Here is a 12,350-nt window from a genome sequence, read left to right on the forward strand (position 1 = left end):
AAAAAGCTGCTAGACTGCCTATTTATTGAAGCAGATGTGGCTCATTTAGCTTCCTTTCTCTTTGGAGAAATATGAAATGGATCACATAAAAACCAGCATGGTAGATGAGGACACTTAACTGAAAAAAATTCTGAAATGGCAGTAAAATCAAAATTCAAGAAGATCTATCATCTAGATGTTCTGAATCCATGTGTTCGTATGAATCCGAGCTAAGAGTCTGTCCATAGTGTTGACTCTTTTCCTCAAGCAATAATCCACAAGTGTTTTATAGAATAAAAAGAAAAGGTGGTGGAAAACAAAGCTTAAAAGACTTTAAAACTGAAGCACTCTTTTCAAAAATAAGATGTGTATCATTCATCTGAGTAGGGAACAATTTTATTCTCATTTTACAGGACAATAGCAACAGAGAAAAGCTGCAGATTGTTAACTCACTGCTTCCTTTGTCTCTGTTTCAATATTCCTAGTTTAATTGCATAAAATTGATCTAAATTGCTTATTAAGAGCAGATGGAATATGATACCTACCTATACAACTTTTACCAAAAATCCTTGAATCGCTCTGTTTTAATTTGAATAAATTATGGACTGAGATGACTAATCATGTTCAAATTAATATTTTGTTTTCCTCATATTTTATCCTGAAGCAGTGTTAAAGGTGCGCTTTAGTATTAGCTGTGTACTTACTAATTTCTTTTCAACCATTCCCACCATTCCTTTTAACATGTACTTGCACAGACACACAGCAGACACAGGTTCTGGTGTAGCCTGATGAGCTTTTTGACAGCGCCATGTCAAAACCAAAAAACTTTTGTTAGCAGTGCAAAAATGATACATTTCAAGCTTCATCTTGAGCCTGGTGATAACTGTGATGGCAGGTATTTAAATTTCTGTAAATAAGATTTCAATTTGTCTAGAATTCAATTTTAGGTTTTTTTCCTAAAGAGTAGCTAAAACCTGATTGACAACAAGAACCCATTATTAAATAATAACCCTGTTGTTGTTGTTAAATGATGATTAATTAAAAAAAAAGGCAGATTTATATTTTGTCTTTTCTCTTTAAAAAACCCAAAACACTCAGAGTCGTTAGTTTGCTCCCTATTTCCCTCAAAGCATTGGAAGAGTTCAAAGTAAATTTGATTATTTACAGCTCTGTGGAGAAAGTCTGCTCTTTTCCAGATTTTCTTTCAAATTTTGAAGTTAATTACACTATCTGGAATATATTAGTGACTGTTCTGCCTTGTTTATAGGTAGGTATGATCTTTCATATTAACAGAACTTATGGTGACACAAAGCTGTACATTTCTTAAGAAATTCTTCTTCCTGTTGGTTTCCTTGTCCCAGATTGTCCCTGGCAAGAAGCATCAAGAAGCAGGAAACACAATAAGTTGTTCAAACAGTCAGGGCCACCAAACTTATCTGCTGCTTGTCTCATCTTGGTAAAATACCAAGACTACTACATTTGTTTGTGGTCTGTGGAAGGCCTAAAGACAAATGAATAGGAATACACAGACTGTTTGATTTAGTGCATGTTCGTGTAGTTTGTGTTTTTTGGTGCAGTCCTGCTTTTGCAGACCCTGAGAAGAGTCACTTAGAGGAAATTCATCTCACTACATCTAAAACAAAAAACGTGAAAAGACATGAGATTATTGTTTGTGTGAAGACTTGTGTTGTTGTAGATAAACAGACAAGAAGCTTTTCCAGTTTCATGTCCTGCAGGCAGAACCACACAAGGGCACAATTGTACTTACATATGACAACTTGATGGTCTCACAAAAATTTTCATTTCTTTGTATAAAAATAGTTTAAGAAAAGAGATGGCAGAAGAAAGGTGCTTGAAAGGAACAGTGCCAGTATCTATTGCATTTACAGGGTTCCCAGACAAAGGAAGGAATGACGAATCTGACTCCATGTTCTTAGAAGGCTAATTTATTATTTTAAGATATTATATTATATTAAAGAATGCTATACTAAAGAATACAGAAAGGATACTTACAGAAGGCTAAAAAGATAATAATGAAAACTTGTGACTCCTTCCAGAGTCTCGACACACTTGGCCCTGATTCGTCAATGAGTCAAAACAATTCACATGAAACCAATGGAACAATCACCTGTTGGATAAACACTCTCCAAACACATTCCAAAGCAGCAAAACACAGGAGAAGCAAATGAGATCATATTGTTTTCTCTTTTCTCTGAGGCTTCTCAACTTCCCAGGAGAAGGATCCTGGGCAAAGGGATTTTTCCAGAAAATATGACTGTGACAAGTAACAATCCAAATGGATATCAGCAGTCCCATTGAGGAGAGGCAGGAGTTGAGGTGGTAGAGGCGGTGCATCTGAGCGGTGGAAATATGGCTTTCTGTATCCCCTGTGGTAATTGTGTTCTTATATAGCCTGTTTTATTCAGATTATTAAAATTTTACCTGAAATTGAGCCATTGTTCTGAGTTTAGCACCTGGTCCCAAAGCTCTTTATGGTACTGAATCAATCAGACTCTGTTTCCTTGAAGCTGCTGCCCTCTTTCTCCCAGCTCTGTGATCCCAGCCTCACTACAGCATTAACATTTAAGTAAAAATAGAGGAAAATTATTAATTTTTGAACTGTTATATTTAATGAACTCCTTTAAGAGTGGGAAAACATTCTATATGATAGTGTGTAAAGTGTTATGTTTTTAGGAGTGAACTTATTTTCATGTAAAGCATGAAAGAAAACCCCTAGCAAAAAATGTGGCCCAAGTCTTGACTTTCTTTGAGAAAAATAATAAAATAATAGATCTATGCATAAGGAAAATATTTCAGACGGGAGTATTTCAACAGCCTGACAGCCTCATTTGGGGACTTACTAAAAGCATCAGGGTTATTATGCACATCAGTATTTTAATATGGATTACCATTTTAATTTTGATTTTTGATTATGGAAATGAAATGCTTCTGTCAATCCTCCTTGAATCAATGAACAAAGAATATCCTTTACTTTGATAGGTGTCTTGAATATCTATGAAAATGTCCTTAAAAATGTTCTATCAAATGTACTTGGAAAGAGTTTAGTGGTTCTAGCTATAAAAATGTAATCTATGCAGTCAGAATACTTGAGATCTAGCAAGTAAAAAATGCTAAGTGATTCTGTCAGGGAGATGTAAGGTTCCTATTTTATTAAGAAAAATGAAAAATTCTTGCTTTGAGAACAGTTTTCTTTTCAGATTATTTCTTCCCTCCCTCTTTTCTAGGGTCTGGCATACTGAAGCCATGTACCAGTCTTATAAAATGTTACATGCCTGAGTGTTGCTTTTAGGTGAAAGAGATGTGGTGTGAGCCTGGGATCATGCTGTGTTCCTTTTCATCTTCCACACACAGCAACACATGCCCAGATTCCAGGACATGGCCCTGCAGTGGGAAGATCAAAGGTCCATTGGTGCTGTGAGCCAGGGCTGGCTGTGCTGCTTTTGGCCACCATCTTCATGTGGTGACAAGAACAGCAGTGCTCTCATTCTGTCCACAGCTCTCCTTTTGGCAGCCTGGCATTTCTGAAGCCATCTCAGTGATGTCTGCATTGTCCTTTCCCCTCCTTCTATCAAAATTTAATCTTTTCCCTTTGCCATAGCACATGTCCATTCCCCAGGAAGAGCAAGAATATCTGTTCTCTGGAAGTCAGAGTTTCCTACACCTGAAAGCTTTGTGTCCTGCCAGGATACACTGCATTAGAAAGGAGAGGTAAAAAAGAAATGGGTAGCAGAGGTCAACTCATCTCCTGGCAGCAAGAAGCAGAGGCACTTTGAAATAGCTGCAGCATTTGAGCCTGGATGCTGAGGGAGTTTGTCTGGAAGCTCTTCAGGCTGACATGAGCACATCTCTGTGTGCCACTTTTCCAGCAGTACATCTTAACCAAGAAGCCTTCAAAAAGCTGCCTTTTCACCAGAATATCAGCCAGCACAGTTGTGCTCAGGCACTGATCCTGCTTCAGGACCCAGCCATCCTGCAGACAGGGTGGTGCTGTGCTGCAGGGCATGGCATGGCATGGCATGGCATGGCATGGCATGGCACGGCATGGCACGGCATGGTGCTGCCAAGGTGCCAGGTGGGGTGGGATGGCAGTGCCCCTCAGGACACTCAGGTGGACAGGGTGGCTCCAGCTGTAAAAGTGGAGTTATCCACCAATTCTCACTGAACAGGAAGGGGCCTCAGCATTCAGGATGAGGTCAGACCCTTTAACTCTGTTATTTCAAATGTCTGACTTTCCCTAGGATGTAACAAAAAATCATAAATTTAACAGTCTCTATTGTTGCAAAGAAATACAGGAAAAGGAGAACAAAACTTTATCTACTGTAAGCATATTTAACTCAACAAGGTGAGATTGAAGCTGTTTTGTATTCATTTATGGAAAATCATAAATGCTGCATTTGGACTTATTACCTGGCTTCTTCTGAATAATTTCCTTCTTGATGGCCCATTTTTTTACTAATTTTGTCTAATGATCTCTGTCCATAGACATAGCTCCTTTCTCTTTGATATCAGCTCAAACACATAATCTCTGTTATGAACTCTTCTATTTCTAAATATGGTGTTCCTGCATTCATTCAGCTATCCTTTAATACAAATGTGTGTTGTATTGTTCAAAAGTTAGGGTTTGCTTGTAATATTCAGAAAAATCTGCATTTTGTAAATTTAAGCATATGATGAAACCAAAATGATCAATGAAATCTTAGCTTGGATAAATCTCCTTAAGTTTAGTATTTTCTAGTCTTATTGCATGTTTGGTGCAACAGATGCTAATTGCAAAAGTTTTCTTCTTTTTCAGCATCCAGATTATTGAAAAAAACAAGATTCTGTATTTTTATAGTAGTGAAGGTGCCTGGGAATACGGAGGCCCAATCTTAGCTTCCTGCTACATTATGTAAATCAGCTTTGGCATCTCTCAAAAGGAAAGACGTTAAAAATGTCAAGAAATGCAAAACACCCATTCAGACATATGAAGCAAAAATAAAGAGTATATTTCCTAATTTTCTTACACTTCATTTTCTGTTTTCTAATGTAAAAAATAGAGACAAAAATAAAAACTATTTTTATCTGCCTGAATTTTTATTAATTTTCATTGGTGCAAATTAAAATCGAAGACCGAAGTCAGGAACATGTCCCATGAAATTTAGAGGATAAATTTCTCCTTCCATTTTAGAAATTAATAACATATAATGTTACACCTAAGGCTCAAAAGGAAAGTTAAGGGCACTGATAATCTTTGGTCAATATGCATCTGAGATGCAAACCCAAAGTGTTATTTCAGTAATTCATATCTTCACAAAATAAAATGATTGAATTAATTACTGTGAAACTAGTGAGCAATTTACTGTACTCAGCAATAAAAGGTTATCTGTGGTTTTTTTTCTACAATGTCATGGTAATGAATTGTCATTGTTTTTGTTGACTGTTCTTTCAGATTACATCTTCTGCATATTATCTTACAATTTTTACAGTTTCAAAGTGGTCCATACTTTATGATAAAGCAGATTCTGCCATGAATGTTGTTCTTTGACTGACTGATACTGGCAGTAGAGCAATTCAAGGGGAAAATGATAATGAAATGCAATATTCCCTAAGTGAATAAGCAGCAATAAGCAACTTTATAGTTAAATTATATCTTAGGGAATAATTTAAAAGAGCTGCTATTCTATAAGATATATGGGGAAAGAAATTATTTAAAAGGTGCTACTTTACAGGAAAATAATTCTTAATAGAAGTTTTATGTTCTCTTTTACTAGTAGAGAAATTGATAGGAAATAAAAAATCTACTGCATGATATCAAACTCCAGGATAATATTTATAAAAGCCTTTAGGCTTTTTGTAAAATAATAACTTTAGATTGGTAAACTCTCTCTAGTGAAAAAGGAATATTAGCTTCATTAAAATAATAAAATTGAAATATATGCAATACACTTTTTTCATGCAATGAAATTGACTTTTCATCCAAGTGCATGTATGCAAATGTATTTTGCACCTGTAAGTCAAAAACATGATGCACAGTTTATGCTATTAATCATTTTATCAAGTTTTGCTGTAATGTATCAAATTAACTAAGGGTTTATTTCCAGATCAAAGAAAACCACAAGGCGAAATACTTAGTTTGAAAGAACTCTGTTACCACAAGTGATGCTAACAAATGTGCTTTCTCTGTCCCTGCTTCACCTGTGGCACAGGGATGAATAAATTCATGCATGTCAGTAGCTGTTGTCTTTAAGCATTCGGAATTGATTGCTGCCATTATGTTGAGAAAACAAGTATGTTCTTTAATTACTTAGCAGTTTTTCTTTAGGGTTGAAACTTATTTATCTGAAGGTTTTTTCATTTCAGGAAAAGAAGGAGTCAGCTTGTAATAAGTTCAATCATTTATCAAATTCTGTCTTTTATTGCAGGTCAAAGATGTAATGAAAAACATCATGGCTGGGCTGCAGCAGACGAACAGTGAGATGATTCTGCTGAGCTGGGTCCGTCAATCGACTCGCAAGTACCCGCAGGTCAACGTTACCAATTTCACCACGAGCTGGTCTGATGGATTGGCTTTCAACGCTCTCCTCCACAGCCACAGGTGGGAAAAGCAGCTTTTCACTGTGACAGATGGCTGTACAGGGCTTGAGGACAGTCTGTCTGGTGTGTGTGGGGTTTAGCTGCTTCCTCTGTGGGTGTTTCAGCATGCTTTTAAATGACTGACTCTTTGCTTTCACCTGGGTGCTGCGTTTTGTGTCCTACTAAATCCTCTCATGGAGGGAGAGCTTTTCACAGCACAACCAAACATTAACAGCTCAGATCCTTTTCTGGAATTTTAGTCTGTATACCAACAAGATAGTCTCAAGGAGTACAGGCTTGTAAACTTTTGAGAAGAGCAAGGAGTAGATCCAAAACTAAGCCTTTGAAGTTCTCCCAGAGGGAGAAGGAGATTTTCCTGTGGGTACTTAGATGGGGAAAATGTCGTGTTTGTTGAAAGCCTCTTTCAACTGTTGAATTGAAAGTATGGTTTTGCCTCACAAGGACACAGCTGGAGAAGTTGGCCTTTGTTTTCAAAACCTTTCATGTTATTCCACCAGCTGATTTGAGTTTTTAGCCTCTCTCAGAAGTTGCCTTCTTCTAGTCTATGCTGTATAAAATTCAGAGTTCTCTGGGGGTTCTGTGTACATGGCTTAAGGAAGATGTGCAAGTCAATATATCTAAAAAACCCAGTTCTTGCCACTGTTGCTTCTAAAGCAGGATTGCTTTTCCCAATGTGATAATCCTCCCAACCTCTTTCTCCTACTACTGATGCCTTAAGTATATACTTGTCTCTTAGAGGGGACTGTCCTGCAAGGCCACTGACTGCTAAAGTTGTTAGGGAGTTGAACTTTTTAACTGTGCAGTGTTTTAAACACCATCCAGAAATTAAACTCCAAATAAGCCACTCCCTTCCCTCTGCCCCCTCTGCCCCCTCTGCCAAGGGAGGAACAAAAGCAAACTTTGGATTGGGATCACAATTTATTGAAAGCAAACAGCAGTGGAATAAGAAATGCACAGCAACAGCAATAATGACTAAAAACAGGTATACAGGAAGAGAGGGTGTTTTTCTCACAAAAAGATGGTCGCCCCCTTGACTTAGTTCCCTGTGGCAGATGGGACAAGAAGATGACAGACATTCCCTGCAGGTCATGTACATGTGGCTTCCCCAGACAAAGATGCTGCCTGTTTCCACATGCTGCTCCTTGTGGCAGCTGGGAATAAAGGCAAGATGGTGAGGAGGGCTCTGAAATCTCAAGACAATGGGAAACACTGACAAACAATCCCACTGTGTGGGGAATCACCCCAGAACAGGTTTCAAACACACCAACTTCATTCCATCCAGGGAGCCACAACTGTATTTTTCCCTAAAATTACCATACCATCGTAACCTCTCTTGGGATGTGAATATAACTTCTCCATTGGCTCTGATTTTACCCCCAGTCATCTTTCCACAATGTCTTTCCACCTAGAAACAATAGCAGACTGTCTGTTCCCTGATTAGGGTATCTGATACTCAGATATTCAGATTACATGCTCTGCAGGACCATGTAATATCTGGTGTCTGAAATCAGTAATCAGAAATTCCTTTTTGTCCTTCTCTGGAGGAATTTATTCAGAAGTCTGAACAGAGGAATTTATTCAGGATCAGTCCCTGGCTGGGGAGTGCTGTTGCCAGTAAACCAGACTGGGATTGTCTAGACAAATTTCTGTGTCCTATGTCAGATTTTATGCACTGCTGTGTTCAGTTTAGAGCAAAGTTCACCAGATGAACATTCATTTCCTGCTTACTGGAATTTATGCACTTTATTCAGGTTTTGTAATTCAGGGCTGCAAAACTCAAGCCTGCTTTTACTCTTCTTCTGTCTGCTGCCATAAATCTTGCATAGCTTTCTGCACAGTGAGCCTATTTTCAATAGAAGTGAAGAATTACTCCATAGAAGTCTTGTCTCTTGCCCAGTAGTTACTGCACATATCTGGGAAATGGCGAGTGTTCAGTCAGATTCCTGGAGGCAAGTGTCCAAGACACACCAGTCATCTTCTGGACTTAAATCACTAAGTTCTCTGCAAGATTTTCATTTCCTCCTTTCCTCCAAAGCCCTGATGCAGTAATTTTTAAGATGAACCAATGATGTTTGATTTTTGTTGACTTTGCATTTCTTGTTTAGTGTGTGGGAACACTGAATTGTCCTTCAAGATTCCAGATGGAATCAGTTAAATAGGGACACTAGGACATTCCATGCTCAGGAGCTCCTAACTGTGTCCTATAATAATAAAAAACCCTCTCTATGGAGCCTAATTCAATCACTCTAAGATGCAGGTACATTAGAGACTTGGGTGTCAGAGTGTCTTAGATTTAGTGCCTAAAGAAGACAGTTTTAATATACACTGAAGAAAAGGTGTCCAAGAGTGATTTACATGAATTCTCAGAGAAACCTGGTGTCTCACATATCCAATGCTTTATAAATAGTTTGTGATTTACTTGCATAGAATGATGAACACTCTGATGACAAACACCTCTGAATTTAGATCCTCTGTTTTCCCTGTTCAATTTTTCAAGTTTCTACATTTTTTTGTCAGAATTCCCTATTTGTCCAGTTCTCCTGTTCTGCTTCTTTCTTGTCTATTTCCTCCAGAAAGTTTTGTCCAGATGCTCTCTTCTTTTTTCTTCATTTTCATCCTCTGACTTTATTCCTCTGCATTGGCAGGAATGGAAGCAGATTTAGTCACAAGGAAGGATAGCTATAGTTTGAAAATCAGGTAGGATATTTAATTCATGCAGTGGACCTGGTACCTGGTATGTGCACTTTTCCTTAGTTTTAGCTCTATTCCTAGACTTCTACAAAAACCAAACCAAGAACATACAAAAGAACGTCCAAAACCCAACAGAAAACCCCAAACACCAAAAATCTCTCCAACACTGAAATAGTGATGCTACCCAAAGGTTTTTTCATAATATTTGGACTCTTAAAATGAGGGTAGATTTTGTTGTGGCGTAAAATCTATTTATTTTTCAAACCAATTCCTTTACTTTATGGATGGTGATATTTTTATTCCTGTTTTATAACGTTTGCAGTGATGAACAGGTGGCTTTCTGTTTTGGTTTGTGGTTGTTTTGGTTTTTTTTAAAGAGGTTCAAACAATAATGTGAAATTTGCATCTGGATGAATTTTTTAAATACATCCTTACATGGATTGAGATAAAGTAAGAGACTTTCATGAAGCACTGACCACATAGTATGCTGGGAAAGCAGTGGGAAGCTTTATTTCTCATAGTCTTCTATCCCACCAATCCCTAGCTTTCAGCTTGCTATTGTGATTAGATCCAATTTTTCTAATGCTCTTTCTCTGTCATTTTATTTAGGGGTTACTTGAGGTATATTTTTCCATCTCTGTAATCACCATGTCTCCATGGACATTTAGGCTCTTTAGCAATTGCTTTCAATACTGAGTGGAAGAAGCGGTGGAACACAGGTCACCTGGCAAATCTCCAGGGGGACATTAGTGAGCCCAGAGGGTGAATTTTCAGGATATAAGCTTGGCAGATGATTTCTTGAATGGTATGTTCTGAACTGAACTGAAAAAAACAAGGCAACAGCTGTGGAGTGGCATCATCACCCTAGGAATATACAGAAATGAAAATATTTTGCTGATGAAGAGAGGTCAGTCCTTCTACAAACTCCCCCCTTCTTAAGGGTCCAGATCACAAAGACTTTTCCCCATTTACTTCTTTAAATCTTTTTCCTCCAGGTGGATATCAGAGATATTTACCTCTTTCCAAATTTGTTGGGGCTCTTTTTCTTTTCTCCGCTGCTCCAGTAATCAGGATTTTGAAGTGGGAACAGGTGGCATTCATTATCTTCCTTCTTGCTTCTTTAAAATGCTTGAACTTAGGCCAGGTGACTGCCTTACAAATGAGCACTTCATTGCAGCTGTTTCTGCTTCAGGGTGCTAGAGTGAGAAGGGAAAGAAAATGACATCAGAAAGAGGTCCTGGACAGAAGAAAAAAAAAAAAAAAAATTTCTTCAGTAGTTTACAGGAAAAGTAAAAGCGAAAACAATGGGATGAAGAGGTATGAAAAGAATAATTTTTTAGCAAATCACTAGGTTATGTATCAGTTGCTCTTTCCTGATGTTTTTCAATTTTGAGAGTTCTGAAAACACATATAAAATATTTTTGTAGAAACAGGTAAAATAACAAACACATAGCTTTTCTATTGAAAGGGAGATGATAAATTTCATGGTCTAACTATGACTATTTTCTGTCTACAATAATCACAAACTATGGCTTGTCTTATCCATGACTTTAATCTCTGCATGGGGATTTGTTTGTCCATAGTATATAGTATACTATACATAGTATAAATTTTCTCACTCTGGCTGAACTAGTACTGTTGTAAGTTATGTAACTGAGGGTCAGAAGGGATAAAAGGAGCCTCATTTTTTACTTTACTTTTCTTGGAAATATGTTTTCGAAAATTTCATGTTTGTTTTCCCTTTTTTTTTTTATTGTTTGTATTTCTGCTAGTGATAGAAAAGAACTGCTGGTAAAAAAATTACCGTATGTTCAATAGAAAGTTTGATTTTTACAATGTCAACTTCTCCCTTGAAGCCTTCAATCTTTTCAGTTTTGGCTCTCCATGGTTGTGTCATAAACTAATCTAAGACCAGTGCTGTTTGAGCTGTGAATGGCTAGATAAATTTCAGCATGTTCTACTTAATTCTAACTTCTTTGACAATGTGTTGTATTGTTCAGGAAGAAAAGTGAGAGATGCTAGTTTTTTTTCCATGGGTTTCCTCCCTTTCAGGCAAGACCCAAGCTGCAGATATGAGAATAAATTCCATCTCCCTTGGTATTATTTGAACAATATGGAGAGGACAAATGAAGGCAGAGAATCAGTATTCCATTTCAAATCTTTCCTTTACTATTTCATACCTTCTCACTCCTGTATTTAAAACTCCTTAGACAGCTAAAAACAGTTGTAATTTGAAAATCACTTGTAGTGTTGTTTCAGGGATTTTCAAAAGCTGTTTTCCACTTACCACAATTATTAATCTTCTAGGCTATATTATTTCCCACAATCACACATGGCAGTATATCCACATAAATACACCCAATGAAACATCCTGACACATAGCACTGAGAAGCTGCTGCTTCAAGCTGACGTTATGACGCTGTTATTCTAGTGATAGAGCTACTGAAATGTGTATAGCAACATAATCTTTCAACAAAGTCAAAATCTGGAAAGTTGAATTGCTGTTGGAGCTTTTTGAATTTATTTTTATTTTAATTAAATTGGTGCTTATCAGAACTGAGTTGCAATAGGTGGTCATATACTTGTAAATTGTTTTGGAATCTGTGCTGTCTGCTTTATGTACAATACTAAGAAAATGGATAAGAAATCTGACAGTAACATACTAGATCACGCAAATTCCTTTCTAGCTATGTCTCTGAGGGTTCAAATTTTTGCCATATGTAATGAGTGGAGAGAGATGCTGAATGTTCTCTACGCAGACAGCATGTAAATTCAACCCAGGTGTTAAGATTTGATGTTTCAAACTCTTATGAGTGCTGGAGTGTTTGGTTTTTAAAATAAAATTAAAAAAAAAACAAAAAAAACCCCACAAAAACAAATGAACAAAAATTCTTTCTGTCTTATATTGAGAGTCCTACCTCTAGAGATGAAGTCATGATAATTATTTTAGACTGTCTTGGTAGGTTAACTTGAAAATACCCTCCTGGATTATACAACTGAAAAGTTGGATGAAATTGACTATCTGAGATATTATTAATGATGACAGAGGTTTTCTCAGGAGGGATAAGACAATATTGTGACATTCC

General features: G+C 37.1%; 1 protein-coding gene across 5 annotated transcripts in view; it reads left to right on the forward strand.

The window, feature by feature from the left end:
* Positions 1-12,350, forward strand: part of DMD (dystrophin) — a 1,043,683-nt gene that overhangs the window by 263,866 nt on the left and 767,467 nt on the right. For all 5 annotated transcript variants that reach the window (XM_054291254.1, XM_054291257.1, XM_054291256.1 and 2 more), the window contains exon 6: positions 6,402-6,574. In XM_054291254.1, coding sequence (XP_054147229.1) covers positions 6,402-6,574 — 173 coding nt within the window. The remainder of the gene's footprint in view (positions 1-6,401; positions 6,575-12,350) is intronic.

The sequence above is a fragment of the Melozone crissalis genome, unplaced genomic scaffold (genome assembly GCF_028551555.1).
Source record: "Melozone crissalis strain CALT ecotype California unplaced genomic scaffold, PUWL_Pcris_2 ptg000090l_1, whole genome shotgun sequence".
NCBI classification, from domain to species: Eukaryota; Metazoa; Chordata; class Aves; order Passeriformes; family Passerellidae; genus Melozone; species Melozone crissalis.